The 23100-nt window shown below is 36.6% G+C and overlaps 2 protein-coding genes across 2 annotated transcripts; both read right to left on the bottom strand.

Annotated features, from left to right (window-relative positions):
• Positions 1-1944: 1944 nt before the first annotated feature.
• On the bottom strand, positions 1945-2874 carry LOC110148479 (olfactory receptor 4A47-like). Its single transcript, XM_020910490.2, has one exon. The coding sequence runs from the start codon at positions 2872-2874 to the stop codon at positions 1945-1947; it is 930 nt and encodes a 309-aa protein (XP_020766149.2).
• Positions 2875-19257: 16383 nt separating this feature from the next.
• Positions 19258-20184, bottom strand: LOC110148488 (olfactory receptor 4A47-like). The gene has a single exon (XM_020910497.2). The coding sequence runs from the start codon at positions 20182-20184 to the stop codon at positions 19258-19260; it is 927 nt and encodes a 308-aa protein (XP_020766156.2).
• Between the last annotated feature and the right edge of the window lie 2916 nt (positions 20185-23100).

The following is a 23100-nucleotide window of genomic DNA, read 5'->3' on the forward strand; positions in this document are numbered from 1 at the left end:
GAATACCAAATGTAAAACAATTACATGCAAAAGGCATTCTACATAGTTTAAAAACTTAAAAACATATAAGAGAAAATATTAACTACACATGCAGTGGTAAAAGTGATCATTTCTTTAGTATATAAATATCTCATAAAATTTAGTATGGAAAAGATTAACCATTGAATGAAGTAGATAAAATTTGAATGAATATATGTATATAATTCTCTATATTTATATACACATAAATTCACACAAAAATAATACAAATAAAAATAAACATATGGAAAGATAATCAAATTCAATTATATCAAAAGGGTTGTGGTTAAAGTATGAGTTACTTTAATCAGATGTCATAAATACTTATCAGGTACTGGTCATTGAGATGTGGACAAAAGAATTCTCATAGAGTGGACAAGACTGTAACTATTTAAACAACCTCAAGTATGGTAGTTTGGCAAGAGCTATCAATATCAACATTTTAAATTCATATATTACCTGATCATTGGTTCAAATATCATAGGAACAATCCTATGCCTATGAACTCATATTTTCACATATATAAAGCATGTATTTATTGGAATATTATTTGTTATAATAAAGTTTAGCAACCACATGAAGAGAAATGTGCATATTAATTTTTGTATAAATTTATAAGGAGAACTTTGTACCATAACAAAAATTAAGATATATATATATATATATATATATATATATATATATATATTTGGACTTGGGCTTCCCAGGTGGCACAGTGGTAAAGAATCTACCTGCCAATGCAGGAGATGCAGAAGACACAAGTTTGATCCTGGATTGGGAAGATCACCAGGAGTAGGAAATGGCAACCCACCCCAAAATTCTTGTCTGGGAAATTCCATGGACAGAGGGACCTGGCAGTCTACAGTCCACGGTAACTCAAACAGTCAGAAACTACAAGCAACTGAGCATGCATGCATGAAATATATGGACTGGTATGGAAACATATTCAAGATGTTGAATAGTAAAAGCAAGTGTTACATATATAGAAAGAAACAAATACATGTACGTTAATTACATTTGCATTTGTAAAGATTATTACCAGATGAAGAGAAACAGATTTAGGGCCAACAATTAGGGCTGAAAAATGCTGAGAAAAAATAGCAAATTCATTTGACACTTCATACCATATTATTTGGTTTCCATTACCGCTGTTTATTAATATGTTTTACTTCAAAGTTTCTTGTAAACAGGAAAAGCATTAAGTTAAAAATTTTGTGTATAATGCAACTGAAATATAGTAAACAAGGCAATATATATAGAATTAAATACTTTAAATTGTATAAATTAAAAGTTCATTTACATGATAAGAATCTAAATAAAAATGGATCTGTCCTGAAAAAGAGTTGTGGTTGCTTTCAGTCTCTAAGTTGTGTCCAACTCTCTGCTACCCCATGAACTGCAGCATCATTTTTACTTTTTCTTTCATGAAAAAGAGTAAAAAGTATATATCCACACATTGGTTGGGCTTCCCAGGTGGCTCTTGGCTATATAGGCATTATATCTTTCTAGGAACAGAGATGAACAAGTAATTATAGACTTTACATTCTAGTAGGGAGAAAAGCTGTTATTAATAGCAGAGTTGTACAATTGTAATCTTTATAATTGTCATAAACTTGTTGAAGAAAGAGAAATAAGAATCAAAGTGCAAAATGGCTTCACTGGTGGCTTAGATGGTAAAGAATCTGCCAGCAATGTGGGAGACCTGGGTTTGATCCATGGGTTGGGAAGATCCCCTGGAGGAGGACATGGCAGCCCACTCTAGTGCTCTTCTCTGGAGAATCCCCATGGACAGAGAAGCCTAGCGGGCTACAGTTCATGGGGTCGCAGAGAGTTGGGCACAACTGAGTGACTAAGCACAAAATGACTTTTGCATTCAAAGGAAATGGTGCTGATGTCAAATGACTCCTTTCATAGTAACTAATGCATTTATTTAAAATGAGCTATGATGTTCCTTCTCCAGACCTTCTTCATGGAATTACTTAACTCAGAATTTCTTAGACTGTAGATTAATGGGTTCAGCATGGGACTTATGACTGTATAAAACACACTCAATGATTTGTCAATGGGGAAGGTCTTAGCAGGTCTTGCATTTACAAATATAGAGGGAACAAAAAAGCAGACAACCACAGTGATGTGGGAACCACAGGTCTGGAGGGCTTTCCGCCTCCCTTCCTGACTCAGGTTCTTCAGAGAGTGCAGGATGACTCCATAGGAGACGAGTAAGAGCAGAAAAACAAGAGTGCAGATCAGTCCTCCATTGGCCAACACTAAGATGCCAATGATATAAGTGTCAGTACAGACGAGTTTCAATAAAGGGAACATGTCACAGATAAAGTGATCAATGACATTGGGGCCACAGAATGGGAGCCCATAAACAGTGCTAAGTTGAATCACTGAGTGCAGAAAGCCTCCAACCCAGGACACAGCCAGCAGCACAACACACACCCTCTGCCTCATGATCACCAAATAATGCAAGGGCTTACAGATGGCCACATAGCGGTCATAGGCCATCACCAGCAGGAGCACAATCTCTGATGCACCAAAAAAGTGCTCTGTAAACAGTTGGGTCATGCAAGATTCAAATGATATGATTTTTTCCCTTAAGAACAAGTCTGAAATCAGTCTAGGAGTAATACAAGAAGAATAAGTGACATCCATAAAAGATAAGCTAGCAAGAAAAAAGTACATTGGTGAGTTCAGGGTCTTACTGACAGTTATAGTCATGATAATGAGCAGGTTGCCCACCAGAGTCAAAATGTAGAAGAGCAAGAACATAACAAAAAGGACTTTCTGCTCCTTTGGATTCTGTGTGAGGCCCAGGAGGACAAAGTAAGTTACATTGTTCCTTGGTTCCATCCAGTCTGGACAAAAGCTGAGTTCAGGTATTAGAAGCAGTTGATCTAAAAGACAAGGGAAAAACAAAAACAAAAACACACTTAAACTGGGGGAAAAAAAACACTTGAAGGGGAAAACACTTCAATGTATAATTGTTTATTTACCCACTCACTAGAGGAATGTATATAGAACATCTATTTGTGTCTAATATGTCATGGCCATTTGATTACCAAGTTGAATGAGGTAGTTTCTTTCCCTCAATGATATGGTACATAACAAGGGATTAGGCAATTCCAAATCCAAGTTATAAGTGCCACTAATATTTGGCTTCTCTGGTGCTCAGATGATAAAGAATCTGCCCATAACACAGGAGACCCAGGTTTGATTCCTGGGTTGTTAAGATCCATTGGAGGCGGAAAGGGCAATCCAATCTATTATTCTTGCCTGAAAAATTCCATGGAGAGAGGAGCCTGGTGACCTATAGTCCAAGCAGTCAGAGAGTTGGACACAGCTGAGAGACTACTTCTTTAAAATGCATATTTACACAGTGCTTAGGGTCACAGTATAGGAGTATAACAAACTATAATCAAAGAAGGCTTCCTGGAGGAAGAAATGCTATGGCTGAGATTAAAAAAAAATTTGAAAGAATAAAAAGATGGGAAGAGAACTCCATGAAAAGATGTATCATTTATAGAGTCAGAAAGCATAATAAATAAAACCCACTTAGGGTAATTTACATAATCAGTATAGGTAGGTCAAACAGTGAATAGAAGATCCTTATCCCCTCTCTGTCTAGTCGCTCAGCCGTGTCCTGCTCTTTGCAACCCCATAGACTGTAGCCCACCAGGCTCCTCCGTCCATGGGATTTTTCAGTGTAGGTAGATCAAACTGTGAACAGAAGATCCTTGTCCTGAATTGTCTCAAACCTCACTGACACTTCTTAGGTCTTTAGTTGGATATTTCCCTTCTCCTGACCAATAAATGCCACAAAAGTCTCATTTTGTGTCAGTCCCTAATTCTCCTCTAATGTTCAAACACATATATGTAACATTTCTGATTTTGACATACAGTTTAATGACAGTGTAGTGTTTATAAAACCAACTCTTAAAAGTTCTACTATAAATATAAACATTTCCTATACAAAATTTAAACAGGTGTTCCATATTTATCTATTAAGTCCTATTATATTCCACGCTATTATTCAAACAAAAAGATTCAGTGCTCTTCACTCACTGATAGTTTCATAAAACTTTAATTCCTCTTTACTTTCAAAATCTATCGCAAGTTTGATCATATCCTACTTCTTAATTTCTTCCTGGTCTACTGGAGTAGCTTCCTGCTAAATCTCTCCATGTTTATTCTGGCCTCCAAAAACTGGTTCTCCCAAAGCAGCCCAAATTGTCCTTTCAAATTTTATTCTGATGACATCATCCTGCTGCTGAAAAATCTTAACCATATATTGCAATCACACACTCATAATTTAATGTATCACATTAAATATTTAGAGTAACAAAAACTGGAATTCCCATTTTATAATGGAAGAAACTAGTACTCAGAATATCTCTTTCATTTTCCTCAAATAATAAATTTTAAGTGGTATATCTAGAATTGAACCTAAGTTTGATTGATTTCAAAGTAATATAGCTTCTTATACAACAAAGAAAGTCCCACACTTATGAGTCTGGTTCCCACAATTGACCACTAGTCTTACCTTTGGAGACGTGTTCAAAATCTGAAAGATGACTTTAAGTTATGCATAGACACTGGGAATAATTTTTCATCCAGTGGAATAGTGGAATGACAGATGGCAAAAGGTTGCCTTATTATTTGAGAATATGTTTTATTTCATTTGACTGTATATTTTCTTCATGGAGCCTTATAATTATTCAAGTCATTTTTATGTGCACTATAGATTATTTGAAAGGAATTTCAAATAAGGTACATACAGAAAAACAAAAGTTTATCATGTTAGGAAATTTATCAAAATGACCAAGAAATCCTATATATTCATAGAAGATATCAAGTAGCCATTTCCCAGGGAGATTTTTCACAAGTAACTTCTTTTTACGAACTTGAAAAATAGCATTTGGCTATTTAGCCCTTCTCACTCTGTCATGTTAAGATGGTCAGATTAGTTAATCTAAGATTTTGAAAGATATTGCCATGAATTGTTTTTTTAAGTCATACTTACAAACTTTCAGAAAAATCAATGCCAGTTACTAAGCAATTATCATCTTCTTCTTAGGAGTGAAGATCACAGGATATTTTATCCCTTCCAGCTGCAATTATTATTGAGTCTTGGAACTGGAATGTGTCCAAGACTGATTCTTATTTAATTAACTCACTTGGATTTTCCCCAAAGTTTTTAAAGGTCATCTATATGTAAAGATATTAATATGCCAAGTCACATAATTCATGTCAGAAAGGTCCAACATAGGGGGGAAAAAGGTCCAACATTCTAAAAAGTGATTTAGAATCCTTTTGAGCCTAAAGGCAATCAAGAATAATATATAAACCCGGTCATTTTTCTTCAGTGAACTTGTCATGTATTTCCCCACCTGGCATAGCATGAATTTCTTTCCATTTATTTACTATGCAATTTAATCAACTTAAATTTTGGTTAGACATATAAAAGTTATATCAAAAAACAGAATTAAATGCCTTAAAATGAAATAACTAATAGCTAATTATATATCCAGTTATTAATATTTTAAATGTTAAGCCACCTCTTTTATGCCAGCAATTTTGCCATGCATAAGGATACAGCAATTAGCAAAACCTGGGGGAAAATCATGTAAAAAAATTTTTTTTGCAAGAATCTTATTTTCTTATATAGGAGTCAAAAAATTAAGAAGGAGACATTTAATAAAGTACTTGTGTTCTTATTTATGTCTTGCAATATAAGAACTAGAGTACTGCGACCAAAAAGAGGGAAAATTTGACTGATGCTGAAGCTGAAACTCCAATACTTTCATAACCTGATGCGAAGAACCGACTCATTGGAAAAGACCCTGATGCTGGAAAATATTGAAGGTGGAAGGAGCAGGGGATGACAGAGGGTGAGATGGTTGGATGGCATCACTGACGCGATGGGCCTGAGTTTGAGTAAGCTCTGGGAGTTGGTGATGGACAGGGAAGCCTGGCGTGCTGCAGTCCACGGGGTCGCAAAGAGTCGGACACAACTGAGTGACTGAACCGAAATGAAGTCCTCTCTTAGAAGATGATATTTAATCTGTGATTTAAAGGAGAGGAAGTGGCTGCCATTAGAGAGAGTGTTACAGAAGGGAAAGCTAAATAAAAATTAATAAGTAAAATTATCTCACTTCAGAGGTGACAGTAACTTTACATAGAAAGCCCTGAATTTTTCACAGGAATTTTTATGGCAGTACTGTGTGTAAAAAGCTTTCTTAGCATGAGCCCTCTTGTCCTCTTTCTGATATTAAGGGGAAGGTTTAAATCTTTCAATGGTGAAGATGGATCTGTCATACATGGACTTCATTATATCAAGGTACTTTCCTTCTATTTCAAACTTGCTGAGAGTTTTTGTAAAATGTTGAATTTTCATATGATCATGAACAAACCAAGGAGAAATTAAGAAAGTAATTCCATTTACAACAGCACCAAAAAGAATAAAATAATTAAGAATAAACACAACCATAGAACAATAGTCATATAAACTAAAAACAACAAAACATTAGTCAGAGATATTGCAGAATGCACACATATATGGAAAGATATTTATAAGCTAGAGTATTTAATAATATTAAGATGTTAATGCTACCTCCAGTGATCTACAGGTTTAGTACAAACCCTGTCAAAATTCCAACCTATTTTTCACTGAAATAGAATAATTCATGATAAAATTCACAAGAACCTCAAGACTCCAAATTGTCAAAACAATTTTGAAAAATAAGAAAGTTGGAAGTCTCATACTTCCAGATTGCAAAACATACTACAAAGCTATAGTAATCACAGCACTAGTGTTAGAATAAATATGGAAAACAGACTAAGGGAGTAAAACACAGAGTCTAGAAATAAACCTTTGCATATGTCTTTAGGATATTATATGACATTAAGTGACAAAAGCAGTCACAAAAAATCTAAATATTGTTTGATTCCACTTGACCGAAACACTTAGAAATCAAGTGATAAACAGAAAGTAGAATCATGTTTGCCTGGGGCTCAGTGGCTGAAAATGGACTGTTTTGTTTGACGGTTGCAAAATTTCAGTCTGAGAAGCTGGACAAGTTCTGGATGCAGACATGGTAATGCTTGAATAACATTGTGAATTAACCTAATGCTGCTTTAATATGGTTAAAATTGTACATTTTATTATACACATTTGATCATAACTTTAAAAATAAATTTAAGAACTAGGGTGACTTCATTAATAGGTTTATGATGCAACATCAACTATGTAGCATGATAGTCCAAAATATATGCAAATATCATGGGATTAGGATTGTTCTGGTTCAGTCTCCAAGTCATGTCCAACTCTTTGTGACCCCATGGACAGCAGCATGACAGGCTTCCCTGTCTTTCAGCATCTCCTGGAGTTTGCTCAAACTCATGCCCATTGAGTGGGTGATGCCATCCAACCATCTCATCCTCTACTGCCCCTTCTACTCTTTCCCTCAGTCTTTCTCAGCATAGAGGTTTTTTTCAATGAGTTGGCTCTTTGCATGAAGTGGCCAAAGTATTGAGCTTCAGCTTCAACATCAGTCCTTCCAATGAATATTCAGAGTTGAATAGTCCTTTAGGATTTCCTTTAGGATTGACTGGTTTGATCTCCTTGCAGTCTGAGGGGTTCTCAGGAGTTTTCTCCAACACCACAGTTCAAAAGCATCAATTCTTCAACACTCAGCCTTCTTTATGGTCCAGATCTCACAACAGTCCATGACTACTGGAAAATCCATAGCTTTCACTGTACAGACCTTTGTCAGCAAAGTGATGTCTCTGCCTTTAAATAAATTGTCTAGGTTTGTAATTGTCTTTCTTCCAAGGAATAAGTACCTTTTAATTTTATGGATGCAGTCACAAGCCACAGCAATTTTGAAGAACAAGAAAATTAAGGAAAATTACTGGTAAAGAACCCGCCTGCCAATACAGGAGACATAAGAAATGCAGTTTCAATCCCTGGGTTAGGAAGATCCCCTGGAGGAGGTGATGATGGCAATCTTGCCTGGAGAATCCCATGACGGAGGAGCCTGGCAGGCTACAGTCCATGGGGTCGCAAAGGGTCAGGCACAACTGAAGCAAATTAACATGCACACAAGAAAATTAAATCTGCCACTGTTTCCACCTGTCCCCCTTTTAATTGCCAGGAAGTGATAGAATTGGATTCCATTATCTTATCTTTTCCTGAATGTTGAGTTTTAAGCCAGCTTTTTCACTCTCATCTTTCACCCCCATCAAGAGGTTCTTTAATTCCTTTTTACTTTCTGCCTTTAAGGTGGTGTCATCTGCATACCTGAGATTGTTATTTCTACTGGCAATCTTGACTCCAGCTTGTGAGTCATCTAGCTCAGCATTTAGCATCATGTACTCTGCGGAGTGAAGGAGGAGAGTGAAAGAGCCGGCTTAAGACCAAATATTAAAAGAAACTAAGATCATGGCATCTGGCCCCATTACTGCATGGCAAATAGAAGGAGAGAAGTTGGAAAGTAGTGACAGATTTCCTCTTCTTGGGCTTCAAAGTCACTGCAGATTGTGACTGCTGCCATGGTGACCGCAGATGATTGCTTCTTGGCAGGAAAGTGATGATAAACCTATCCAGTGTGTTGAAATACAAAGACATTACTCTGCCAACAAAGGTCTGGATAGTCAAGACTACGGTCTTCCCAGTGGCCACACATGGTTGTGAAAGCTGGGACAGTAAGGAAGGCAGGATGCCAAAGAATTGATGCCTTCAAACTGTGGTGCTGGAGAAGACTCCTGAAAGTCTGTTGGACAACAAGAAGATCACCAGTCAGTCTTAAGGGAGATCAACCCTGAATATTCACTGGAAGGACTAATGCTGAAGCCAAAACTCCAGGATTTTGGTCATCTGATGCAAACAGACGACTCATTGGAAAAGTCCCTGATGCTGGGAAAGATAGAGGGCAGAAGAAGAAATGGACATCAGAGGATAAGATGGCTGGATGGCATCACAGATGCAATAAACATGAACTTGGGCAAACTCCAAGAGAATGTGAGGGACAGGGAGGCTTAGCATGCTGCAGCCCACAGAGTCACAAAGAGTCGGGCATGACTGGGTGACTGAAAGCAACACCACCACTCTGCATAGAAGTTAAAAGGCAGGGTGACAATATATAGTCTTGACACACTCCTTTCCCAGTTTGGAGCCAGTCCACTGTTTCGTGTTCAATTCTAACTGCTGCTTCTTGACCTGCAAACAGATTTCTCAGAAGGCAGGTAAGGTGGTCTGGTACTCCCATCTCTTTAATAATTTTCCATAGTTTGCTGTGATCTACACCATCAAAGGCTATAGTGTGGTCAATGAAGCAGGTGTTTGCCTGAATTTCTTGCCTTTTCTATGATGGGATGGACGGAGGCAATTTGATCACTAGTTCTTTAGCCTTTTCTAAATCCATGTTGTGTTTCTGAAATTTCTTGTTTCACATACTGTTGAAGCCTAGCTTGAAGGATTTTGAGCATTACCTTGCTAGAATGTGAAATGAGTGCAATCATAAAGTAGTTCGAACATCTTTGGCATTGTCCTAATGAGAGAGTCATTTCCTAGGCAGGGTGATAAGAAGTCTAGGGGTGCCCAAGGAGAGAGAGGTCTGGGATATTCAAGGAGGAAGAAAGGACAACCTTTTTTATTTTTTTCCTCTACATTCCTTAGAATTATATAACAATAATGTTTCCTGCCTGAGGACAGTCTTTGGATTAAACCCTCTGGCTAATTCTGTTATCTTAAAACATAAATTATGAGAGTAGGTCTGGTCTTTACAAGGACGTATCCTGCCTGAGGACAATCTTTGGATTAAACCTTCTGGCCAACTCTGTTATCTTAAAATGTAAATTACGGGAGTGGGTCTGGTGAGGTCTTTGCAGCCTCCAGACAGTCTTTGGATTCGTTGGAGAGTATATAACTCCATTGCTAACACTAGCAAAGGGGGTACTCTTTTGCCCCCTTCTTATGCCTATGTCAGAAGCTTTCTCTATCTCCTTTATACTTTAATAAAACTTTATTACACAAAAGCTCTGAGTGATCCAGCCTTGTCTCTGGCCCCGGATTGAATCATCTCCTCCGGAGGCCAAGAATCCCGCGTCTCATCGTTCAGCAACAACCTTTCACTTCTTTGGGATTGAAATGAAAACTGACCTTTTCCAGTTCTGTGGCCATTGCTGAGTTTTCCAAATTTGTTGGCTTATTGAATACAGCACTTTAATACCATCATTTTTTAGGATTTGAAGTAGCTCAACTGGAATTTTATTACCACCTCCAGCTCTGTTCATAGTAGTGCTTCCTAAGGCCCACTTGACTTCATACACCAGATATCTGCTTCTAGGTGAGTGACAACATCATCATGGTTATCTGGGTCATGAAAATCTTTTTTTTTGGGGGGGGGTGTATATTTTTGCCACCTGTTTTTAAATCTTCTGCTTCTGTTAGGCCCATACTGTTTATGTCCTTTATTGTGCCTGTCTTTGCATGCAATGTTCCTTTGGTATCTCAAATTTTCTAGAAGAAATATCTAGTCTCTCCTACTCTATTGTTTTCATCTATTTCTTTGCATTGTTCACTTAAGAAGGCTTTCTTATCTCTCTTTGCTGTTCTCTAGAACTCTGCACTCAGGTGGTATATCTTTCCCTTTCTCCTTTGCTTTTCACTTCCCTTCTTCTCTCAGCTATTTGTAAGGCCTCCTCAGACAACCATTTTGCTTTGTTGCATTCCTTTTTTGGGGGACAGTTTTGGTCACCACCTCATGGACAATATTACAAAGCTCTGTCCACTTCAAACACTCTATATATCAGATCTAATCCCTTGAATATATTTGCCACCTCCGATATATAATCATAAGTAATTTGACTAAGATCAAACCTGAATGGTCTAGTGGTATTTCCTACTTTCTTCAATTTAAGTATGAACTTTGCAGTAAGGAGCTCATGATCTGAGCCACAGTTAGCTCCTGCTCTTTTTTGCTGACTGTATAGTGTTTCCATCGTTGGCTGCAAAGAATATAATCAATCTGATTTTGGTATTGACCATCTGATGATGTCCATATTAGAGTCGTCTCTTGTATTGTTGAAGAGGGTATTTGCTATTACCAATTGGTTCTCTTGGCAAAACTATGTTGGCCTTTGCCCTGCTTCGTTTTGTACTCAAAGATCAAACTTACCTGTTACTCCAGGTATCTCTTGACTTCCTACTTTTGTATTCCAATCCCCTATAATGAAAAAGAAAACTTTTTTCTTTTTTTTTTTTTTTTTTTGGTGTTAATTCCAGAAGTTCTTTTAGGTCTTCACAGAGACATTCAACCTCAATGTCTTCAGCATTAGTGGTTGGGGCATAGGTTTGGATTAAGAATGGTTTGCCTTGGAAATGAACTGAGATCATTCTGTCTTTTTTGAGGTTGCACTCAAATAGTTCATTTCAGACTCTTTTGATGACTATGAGAGCTACTCCATTTCTTCTAAGGAATTTTTGCCGAAATTAGTAGATACAATGGTCATATTAATTAAATTTGCCCGTTCTCATCCTGTTTAGTTCACTGATTCCTAAGATGTCAGTGTTCACTCTTGTCACCTCCTGCTTGACCATGCCCAGTTTGCCTTGATTCATGGACCTAACACTCCAGGGTTTTATGACATATGATACACCTGCATAGTTTGTTTAAGAGGTAAATATGTCAATCCAATGACAGAACTAGTACATTAAAATTTCTATTTTTAAATTTTTATTTTATATTGAAGTATAGTGATTAACAACATGTTAGTTTCAACTGTTCAGCTGTACTGAATCGTACACAGTGTATGCATGTGTCTATTCTTTTTCAAATTCTTTTCCCATTAATTTATTACAAAATATTACGTAGAGTTCCCTGTGTAATACCGAAGGCCTTGTTGATTATTTTAAATATACTAGTGCTATTTGTCAGTCTAAATATTTATGTAAATAGTTTAGCAAATGTTGAGTACCTACAATGGGCCAGGAATTGTTCTAAGTACTCAGAATGCATGAAGAAAACAAAGCAAACTAAAAGGAAAAAAAGGAAGAAAAATGGAAAAAAAAAAAAAAAAAAGGAGGGCAGGAGAAAGGAGGAACTAAAACCCAAACTGTTTATTTTGGGGTTTCAAAAATAGATTTTAAATGCACGTTACTAAACACCTTAAAGCTCAACATTCAGAAAACTAAGATCATGGCATCTTGTCCCATCATTTCATGGGGAATAGATGGGGAAACAGTGGAAGCAGTGTCAGACTTCACTTTTGGGGGCTCCAAAATCACTGCAGATGGTGATTGCAGCCATGAAATTAAAAGATGCTTACTCCTTGGAAGGAAAGTTATGACCAACCTAGATAGCATATTAAAAAGCAGAGACATTACTTTGCCAACAAAGGTCTGTCTAGTCAAGGCTATGGTTTTTCCAGTGGTCATGTATGGATGTGAGAGTTGAACTGTGAAGAAAGCTGAACGCCGAAAAATTGATGCTTTTGAACTGTGGTATTGGAGAAGACTCTTGAGAGTCCCTTGGACTGCAAGGAGATCCAACCAGTCCATCCTGAAGGAGATAAGTCCTGGGTGTTCATTGGAAGGACTGATGTTGAAGCTGAAACTCCAATATTTTGGCCACCTCATGCAAAGAGTTGACTCATTGGAAAAGACCCTGATGCTGAGTGGGATTGGGAGCAGGAGGAGAAGGGGACGACAGAGGATGAGATGGCTGGATGGCATCACCGACTCGATGGACATGAGTTTGAGTAAACTCTGGGAGTTGGTGATGGACAGGGAGGCCTGGCGTGCTGTGGTTCATGGGGTCGCAGAGAGTTGAACATGACTGAGCTACTGAATTGCATTTGAACTGAATTGAAACATGTTTGAAAGATTTTGTTCTCTTCTGGACTACTCAGATTGCCTGGCAATGCAAGGGGAAGAGGGGCTTGATAATGTGAAACTTTCCTCTCTGCAAATCAGTGTCAACATATAGCACACAGTTTGCAAACCACAAATTGTACTACATCTCCACCTTCCAAAAGAGTCACCAAAGTTACTGATGACCCCTAAGTGGGAGGAGCTTACTCTCAGAGCTACAGAGAATATCTATGTATGTGGCAGTGTCACAGCATAAATAAAAATTGTAATGAGTAATAATAAATACATTTGCATTTCAAAAATTAAAAACAAAATCTCTAGAACTATATAATAACAACTGCTTTCTTGTTTGTTTGTTTTTAAATATTTGTTAACTAGGTTCTCTTTGCTTGTCTGTTTTATTGTTGGTGTCTGTTTGTTTTGGATGTGCCATGTGGATTGTGGTAAAGTAATGTTCAAAATGCTTCAAGCTAGGCTTCAACAGTATGTGAACTGAGAACTTCCAGGTGTAAAATCTGTGTTTACAAAAGACTGAGGAGCCAGAGATCAAATTGCCAACATCCTGGCTGACTTTAGTCTCTACTACAAAGCTACAGTCATCAAAACAGTATGGTACTGGCACAAAGACAGAAATATAGATCAATGGAACAAAATAGAAAGCCCAGAGATAAATCCATGCACCTATGGACACCTTATCTTTGACAAAGGAGCCAAGAATATACAATGGAGAAAAGACAATCTCTTTAACAAATGGTGCTGGGAAAGCTGGTCAACCACCTATAAAAGAATGAAACTAGAACACTTTCTAACACCGTACACAAAAATAAACTCAAAATGAGTTAAAGATCTAAATGTAAGACCAGAAACTATAAAACTCCTAGAGGAAAGCATAGGGAGAACAGTCTCTGACATAAATCACAGCAGGATCCTCTATGACTCACCTCTCAGAGTAATGGAAAAAAGGCAAAAATAAACAAATAGGACCTAATTAAACTTAAAAACTTTTGCACAATGAAAGAAACTATAAACAAGGTGAAAAGACAGCCTTCAGAATAGGAGAAAATAATAACAAATGAAGCTACGGACAAAGAATTAATCTCAAAAGTATACAAACAGCTCATGCATCTCAATACTAGAAAAATAAATGACCTAATCAAAATTGGGCCAAAGAACTAAGCAGATATTTCTTCAAGGAAGATATACAAATGGCTAGCAAACACATAGAAAGATGCACAACATCATTTATTATCAGAGAAAAGCAAATCAAAACCACAATGAGGTACCATCTCACACCAGTCAGAATGGCTGCTGTCAAAAGTCTACAAACAATAAATGCTGGAGAGGGTGTGGAGAAAAGGGAACCTTCTTACACTGTTGGTGGGAATGCAAACTAGTACAGCCACTATGGAGAACAGTGTGGAGATTCCTTAAAAACCTGTAAATCAGAACTGCCATGTGACCCAGCAATTCCGCTGCTGGGCATACACACTGAGGAAATCAGATCTGAGAGAGATACGTGCACCCCAATGTTCATCGCAGCACTGTTTATAATAGCCAGGACATGGAAGCAAGCTAGATGTCCATTGTCAGACAAATGGATAAGGAGGTTGTGGTACATATACACAATGGAATATTGTTCAGCTATTAAAAGGAATGTATTTGAATCAGTTTTAATGAGGTGCATGAAACTGGAGCCCATTATACAGAGGGAAGTAAGTCAGGAAGAAAAACACCAATATAGTATTTTAGTGCATATATATGGAATTTAGAAAGATGGTAATGACAACCCTAATGTGAGACAGCAAAAGAGACACAGATGTAAAGAACAGACTTTTGGACTCTGTGGGAGAAGGTGAGGTGGGATGATTTGAGAGAACAGCATTGAAGCATGTTTATTACCATATGTGAAGTAGATCGCCAGTCCAAGTTCCAAGCATGAGACAGGGCACTAAAGCTGGTGCACTGGGACAAACCAGAGGGATGGGATGGGGAGGGAGGTGGGCGGGGCGTTTGGGATGGGAAACCCACGTACACCTGTGGCTGACTTATGTCAATGTATAGCAAAAAGCACCACAATATATTCTAAAGTAATTAGCCTCCAATTAAAATAAATAAATAAACTTATTTTATTAAAAAAAAATGCTTGCTCCTTGGAAGAAAAACAATGACCAACTTAGACAGCATATTAAAAAGAAAAGACATTACTTTGCCTACAAAGTCCATACAGAGAAAGCAGTGGTTTTTCCAGTAGTCATGTACGAATGTGAGAGCTGGACAATAAAAAAGACTGATCACCAACAAATTGATGCCTTTCAACTGTGGTGCTGGAAAAGACTCTTTAGAGCCCCCTGGACTGCGAGGAAACCAAACTAGTCAATCCTAAAGGAAATCAACCCTCAGTATTCACTGGAAGGACTGCTGCTGAAGCTAAAGCTTCAATACTTTGGCCAGCTGATGTGAAGAGCTGAAACGACCCAAATTGGAAGGGGTCCTTGGAAAAGACCCTAATGCTGGGAGAGATTGAAGGCAGGAGATAAAAGGACAACAGAGGATGAGATGGTTGGAGAGCATCACCGACTCAATGGACTTGAACTTGAGCAAACTCCAGGAGATGGTGAAGGACACGGAACCCGGTTGTGCGGCAGTGCATGGGACCACAAAGGGTCAGACAAGACTGAGTGAGTGAAAAACAACAATGTGGACTGTGGAATCCCAGTTCCTTTACCAGGGACTGAACCCTGGCCCTTGGCAATGGAACCACATAGCCCCGACCACTGAACTGCCAGGGAATTCTCAAACCCTAATTCTGGCAGCAAATTAAAGTTTAACTAACAACTGGGCAATACCTAAATATAAATACAGTTTTATAATGGTAAATAATTCTCTACCTGGAATTTGCCTCTGAGTGCCTAAATTTCAAAATAAACATACTATTAATAAGAAGTATCATTTTATGGCCCCAAACCATAAAATTATATTTTGTCTTCTACCTTTAAAAGACAAAGTCATTTTATATTGTTATGCTTATTTTCCATACTCACTTTGTTTTTTCCAGAACTTCCTCGTAGCATTTTTTTGCCTCTAAATTTCTGAGTGTGCAAGTCTGAGAGATTTAGCAAAGGGGTTTTCGAAGTATAAAATGAGCCATGGTCTTCTCGCTGCAAATAAGCAGGGTACAAAGACTGAGAGGACCGCAGTGATGTGAGCGACACGGATGGAGAGGAACTGCCGGCCCCTCTCCAGCCTACACGTCTTCGGGGAGCTCAAGATGACCACGTAGGAGACCATTAAGGGAAAATATTTCACAGGCAAAAGAACCCACTGCTGGTCGCAACAGAGATCAAGGGTGTACTGTGCATGCAAACAAGCTTCCACAAAGGGTTTACCGCACACGTGAACGGTCTGTGACACTGTAGCCACGGATAGGCACCCACACCATGAAGAGAACCTGGGTGGCAGCAAGCACAACCCTCTAGCTCATGCCACTTGAAAGAAGAAGCCTCATCCCTGTCGCTCATGATGGTTTTACAGTACAAGGTTTGGCAGACGGCCACATAGCGCTCACTGGCAACCATGGGCAGAATGATCTCAGCACCAATAGACTCTTAGCAAACATTTGAGACCTGAACTTGCTGAAAGAGAAGTTTTTTTTTTTTCTTACAGCAAATGTCAGCTAGCATTTTAGGTGTCATAGCTGAAGAACAACAGCTAGCTACAAGGTATCAGAAACACAGACAGGAAACTCGAGCTCTGCCCAAGCCTACAAGAGGTGACGTGTTGGCTGAAGACACTTACAGTGACTGCGTAATAGGTTTTTAAGCTCTTCGTAAAGTAGCCTTCTTAAAGTGAATCTTATTGAAAATAATACCTGAAAATTGTTTTGTGACTAACCTCTTTTAAATATATTTAACTTAATTTTCATTCTAAACTATATTATTTATCTGATTTATATTCAAATTATTTATTTTTTAATAATTTTGAAATAGAACTATGAAGATCTAGGCATATTTCTGAAAAACAATAGGAATAAAGAACTACCAGTCTCCTCACAGATCAAAATGTGTTACATATCATAGCAATTATATGTCAGCCTGCACATGAATAAAGAGATCATTGAAACAGAAGATTGTCTTGAATTGGACCCAAATACACTGAGATATAATAGTCAGATTTCAAATTAATGACAAAAAGATAATTTTGAGACTATTTTTAAAAACCTCAAAATATCGTGAAAGCACTAAAATTTCAGTCCCTTTTCAACTCTTATACCAAAAATAAATTCAAGATGAATCAAGTTTTTTAATATAAGAGATAAAGAGGCTTTAAAAATTAAATACTGAAAAAGAATTGAGGAATGTTTCGCACAAGTGGAATGGGAAAAAAATTTCCAAGTAGGATACAAAAAACAAAAAAATTGAATATAAAATGTAAAAAAAGATTACATGCAAGAAGCATTCTACATAGTTCAAAAAGTTAAAAACATATAACCAGAAAATATTAACTACATATTCAGTGGTAAAAAAGATCATTTCTTTAGTTCATAAATATCTCATAAAAATCAGTATGAAAAAGAGAATGAATTGAATGAAATGGGTAAAAGAAATTTTTTTTCACAAAAAATCAAATTAAATATGTGGAAAGATGACCAAACTAAATTATTTCAAAACAGTTGTTGCTAAAGTACAACTTGAATCAGATGTCATATTTATCAGGTACTGCTCATTGAGATGTGGACAAAAGAATTCTCACAGACAGCAGATAGGACTGTAACTATTAGAAGAACCTCAAGAATGGTAGTTTGGCTACAACTATCAATATCAACATTTTAAATGCATATACTACCTGACCATTGATTCAAATATTATAGCAATGATTCTATGCCAATGAACTCATATTTACCTATTTATAAGACCATGTATTTTTGAATAATTTTTTTGTCATAGAAAGGTTTAGCAAGCAACTGGAGAGGACTGTACACATTAATTCTAGTAAAAATTTATAAGGAGTATTGCCCACAATAAGAAAAACTAAGGTTAGATATAGGATTGGGCTTCCTAGGTAGCAGAGTGATCAGGAATCTACCTGCGAATTCAAGAGATGCAAGAGAGGGTGTTAGTCCCTGGGTCAGGAAAATCCCCTGGAGGAGGAAATGACAGCCCACTCCAGTAATATTGCCTGTAAAATGCACACAATATATGGACTGGAATGGAAACATTTTCAAGATTTTGCATAGTAAAAGCGAGTATTAAATATATATAGAAACAAATATCCATATGTTAAATACACTTGCATGTACCAAGATTATTACCAGATGAAAAGAAACAAATTTAAGGCCAACCTCTAGCATCACTGACTCAGTGGACATGAATCTGAGCAAACTCCAGGAGAGAGTGAAGGACAGGGGAGTCTGGCATGCTGCAGTCCATGGGGTAGCAAAGAGTCGGACACAACTTAGTGACCCAACAACAGCTGAGAATGAGGGCTGGAAAATGCTGAGGGAAATAGGAAATTTATTTGAAACTTTATCTCATGTATGACAAAAACCACTACAATATTGTAAAGTGATTAGCATCCAACTAATAAAAATAAATGAAAAAAAAAACCTATAAACTGTTAAAAAAAAAAAAAAACCTTTATCCCATATTGTTTGGTTTTCATTCATTCTGTTTACTAATGCATGCTGTCACTTCAGTCATGCCCGACTCTTTGTAACCCATGAACTGTAGCCCACAAAACTCCTCTCACAATAGTGATTCAAGAATGGGTAGCCACACACTTCTCCAGGGGATTATACTGACCCTGGTCTCCGCCATTGGTAGATGGATTCTTTACCACAAGCACCACCTGGAAAATCTTGATTATTAATAGCTTAGTTCAATATTACTTACAAACAAAAACATATTATATTAAAAATTTTGTGTATAATTTTCCCACTATAAGTTTCATCACCATATATTATTATATATATAATACATATATAATATATATATAATATATAACATATATGTATATGTATACTATATATATTTATATAATATGTGCAATGTATAAATATATATGTATATAATATATAATACAATATAATTATATAATAATATATATTATAATATATAATATTATGTCACTATATAGGCATTATACCTTTCTAGGTACAGTGATAAACAAGGAGTTATAGACTTTCCATTATAGTAGGGAGGGAAACTGTTAATAATAGCACAGTTCTATAATTATATTACTTAAAATAATTAATATATATTCATTGGAGAAAGTGAATCCAGAAACAAATTTTAAAATGACTTCAGCATTCTAGGAAAATGGACTCTGATGTCAATGTCTAACTTCATAGTAAATGATGCACTTATTTAATATGAGATAAAAATGTTTCTTCTCCAGATCTTCTTCAGAGCATTAGTTAATTCAGAATTTCTTAGACTGTAGATTAGTGGGTTCAGCATGGGAGTTATGACTGTATAGAACACACTCACTGATTTGTCAACGGGAAAAGTATTAGCCGGTCTTGCATTTATGAAAATACAGGGAACAAAGAAGCAGACAACCACAGTGATGTGGGAACCACAGGTCTGGAGGGCTTTCCGCCTCCCTTCCTGACTCAGGTTCTTCAGAGAGTGCAGGATGACTCCGTAGGAGACGAGTAAGAGCAGAAACCCAAGAGTGCAGATCAGTCCTCCATTGGCCAACACTAAGATGCCAGTGACATGGGTGTCAGTACAGACGAGTTTCAGTAAAGGGAACATGTCACAGATAAAGTGATCAATGACATTGGGGCCACAGAATGGGAGCCCGTAAACAGTGCTGAGTTGAATTGCTGAGTGTAGAAAACCCCCAACCCAGGACACCACCAGCAGCACAACACACACCCTCTGCCTCATGATCACCAAATAATGCAAGGGCTTACAGATGGCCACATAGCGGTCATAGGCCATCACCAGCAGAAGTACAATCTCTGATCCACCAAAAAAGTGCTCTGTAAATAGCTGGGTCATGCAAGATTTAAAGGATACGATTTTTTCCCCAAAGAACAAGTCTGAAATCAATCTAGGTGTAATACAAGAAGAGTAAGTGACATCCATAAATGATAAGCTAGCAAGAAAAAAGTACATTGGTGAGCTCAGGTTCTTACTGACAGTTATAGTCACAACTATGAGCAGGTTTCCCACCACAGTCAAGATGTAGAAGAATAAGAACATAACAGAAAGTACTTTCTGCTCCTTTGGATTCTGTGTGAGGCCCAAGAGGATGAAGTAAGTTACATTGTTCCTTGTTTCCATCTACTCTGTCTGAATTCTATGTTCACTTGTTAGAAGCAGTATACCTACAAAACAAGGGGAAAACTTTTAAATGAATTAAATTTTCATCTGATGTTATATATTCAATTAAAAGAATGTATGTCGAGAGTCTTTTCATCTCCAATGTGTCATTGATAGTGTATCTCCAAGTTGAATAAGGTAGAGTTACTTGCCCTCATGATATAATACAGGAATAGGGATACGATAATTCCAGATCCGTATAATAAGTTATAAGGAAATTCACAAACGGTGAGTCATAGTACAGTTATGCATCAATAATAATTAAATCAGAGAAGACTTTCCAGAGGAATTAATGCTCTAGCTGAATTTTTTTTTTAAGTGAAACAAGAACGGACTGGAAGGGAATTCAGTGAAATCACAAAACTTCATGGTAATTTATATAATCAATGTGAGTAGATCAAATCATGAATAGAAGGTTTCTGTCCTGAATTGTCCCAGATCTCACTGACACTTCTTAGGTCTTTAAGTGGATATTTCCCTTTTCCTGACCAGTAAACACTGCAACAGTCTAATTGTGTGTCTCCAAACCCTGTGTTTCCCCTAATTTTAAAATATGTATATGCAGCATCTCTAAATGTGGACAAGCAACTGAATGGCAATTTAGTATTTACAAAACTAACTTTTTTATTTTCCACAATATGTAGTACTTCCTATACAAAATTTGAAGTGTTGCCTTTTACCTTGATAAATGATATAATTTTTCATGCTATTATTCAGACAAAAAATTTCAGTGCTCTTCACTTATTTTTTACTCTCATAAAAATTAAATAAATCCTATTGACTCTACTTCCAAAATATATCACAAATTGGAATATTCTCGTCTATCTTTTTCTGCTATGCTTTTTTTTTTTTTTTTAAGTTTCTTCGTAGTCCACTGTGATAGCCTCCTACCAAGTCTCTCCATGTTTATTCTGGCCTCCAAAAACTGGTTTTCCTGAAGCAGCCCAAATTGTCCTTCTCAGTCTTATTCTGATGATATCACCACTCTGCTGCTCAAAAGCCTTACAGTGTATTCCAATAATGCAGTCATAGTTTAATGTATCACATTTAATATTTATAGTAACATATACTACAATCCCTGTTTCATCACTAAAAAATACTAAGGCTCAGAACATCTATTTCATTTTCCCAAAGTCACACATTTTTTGAGTGCTATACTTAGAATTGAATCTAAGTTTGATTTATTTCAAAGTAAGTTAATTTCTTTCATAATAAAGAACGTCTCTCAATTGTTAACCTGTCTTCCAGTATTTTCCATTAGTCTTACCTTGCAGAGGCTTGTTCACAATCTGATGAATGAGTTTTAACACAATGTAAGTCCTGGAATTCTTTCATTCAGTATGACAGTAGAGAGCAAAAGGGTGCCTTATTATCTGAGGATATAAATTTGTACAGTCATTTGACTGTCCATTTTCTAAATGGATTCTTCTCATTATTCAGAGGGTCATTTTTATATGTTAGATTATTTGAAAGGAATTCTTTGGTATACACAGAAAAAACAAAACTTAATCACATTAGGAAATTTATCAAAATGGCCAACAAATTCTATATAAACATAGGAAGATAGCAACTAGTCATTTCCCAGGGAACTTTTTCATAAGCAACCTCTTTCCTAATAACATTAAAAAGAAAAATAGCATTGATTGTTTAGCCCATCTCACTCTGTCACTTTGACATGGCCAGACTAGTTCAAACTGAAATTTTGAAAAATATTTCTATGATATTTTTTAAGTCTAAGAAAGGACCTCCTGAAAAATTGGTGCAAGTTACTAAGTGGATAGCATTTTCTTCCTGTTAAGAATGAAGATCATGGAATATTTCATCCCCTCCAGTTGCAATTATTATTGAATCTTAGAGTTGGAATCTGTCCAAGACTGATTCTTGCTTAATTAATTCAGTGGGATTTTCCATAAAGTTTTTAAAGAACATCTGTATGTAAAGATATTAATAGGCCAAATCACATAGTTCATGTCAGAAAAAATAGTACTTTAGAATCTCTATAAGACTGCTGCCAATCAAGAATAAAATATCAATCCAGTCATTTTGCTCCAGTAAACTTATTTTTTATATATTTCCCCACCTGAAATAGCAAGATTTTCTTTCCTTTTATTTCATACTCAGCTTAATCACCATAAAATTTGGTTAGAAATATGAAAATTATATCAAAAGACACAATTAAATATATTAAAATTATAGATATAAGAGCTAATAGTTTAAACAATTAGCAACTTTTTAAAAAGTAGGATGCCTCTGTTAGGCCAGCAATCGTGCTATAAGTAAGGACACAACAATTAATAAAACCAGGGTTAAATCATGTAAAAAATATTTTTCTTGCGTTCCTGTATTATTTCCTCAGAATAAAGTCAGACAATAAAGGAGACATTCAGTAATTGTAGTTGTATTAATGGCTTGTAATATAAGAAATAGTTTACTGTGACAGAAAATAAGAGGAAGTCCTACTGTGGATAATGTAATCAGAGAAGCCTTTTCTTAAAAAGTGATATTTAAACTCAGATTAAAAAGATAGGAAGTGACCATCATTAGAAGTACTGTTACGGAAAGCAAAGCTAAGTAAAAATTTAAAAATAAAATTATCTCACTTCAGAGAATAGGCGCTATACTTAGAAAAACTCTGAGTAACACGGAAACTTACATTACCATATGTAAGATAGATAGACAACCGGAATGTGCTGTGTGGCTCAGGAAGCCCAAACAGGCCAACCTAGAGGGGTGGGATGGGAGGGAGGTGGGAGGGAGGTTCAAAAGGGAGGGGGTGTATGTATACAGATGGCTGATTCATGTTGGGGTTTGACAGTTTACAACAAAATTCTGTAAAGCAATCACCCTTCAATAAAAAATAAATAAATTTTTAAAAAA

Source organism: Odocoileus virginianus, chromosome 10 (genome assembly GCF_023699985.2).
Source record: "Odocoileus virginianus isolate 20LAN1187 ecotype Illinois chromosome 10, Ovbor_1.2, whole genome shotgun sequence".
Lineage (NCBI taxonomy): Eukaryota > Metazoa > Chordata > Mammalia > Artiodactyla > Cervidae > Odocoileus > Odocoileus virginianus.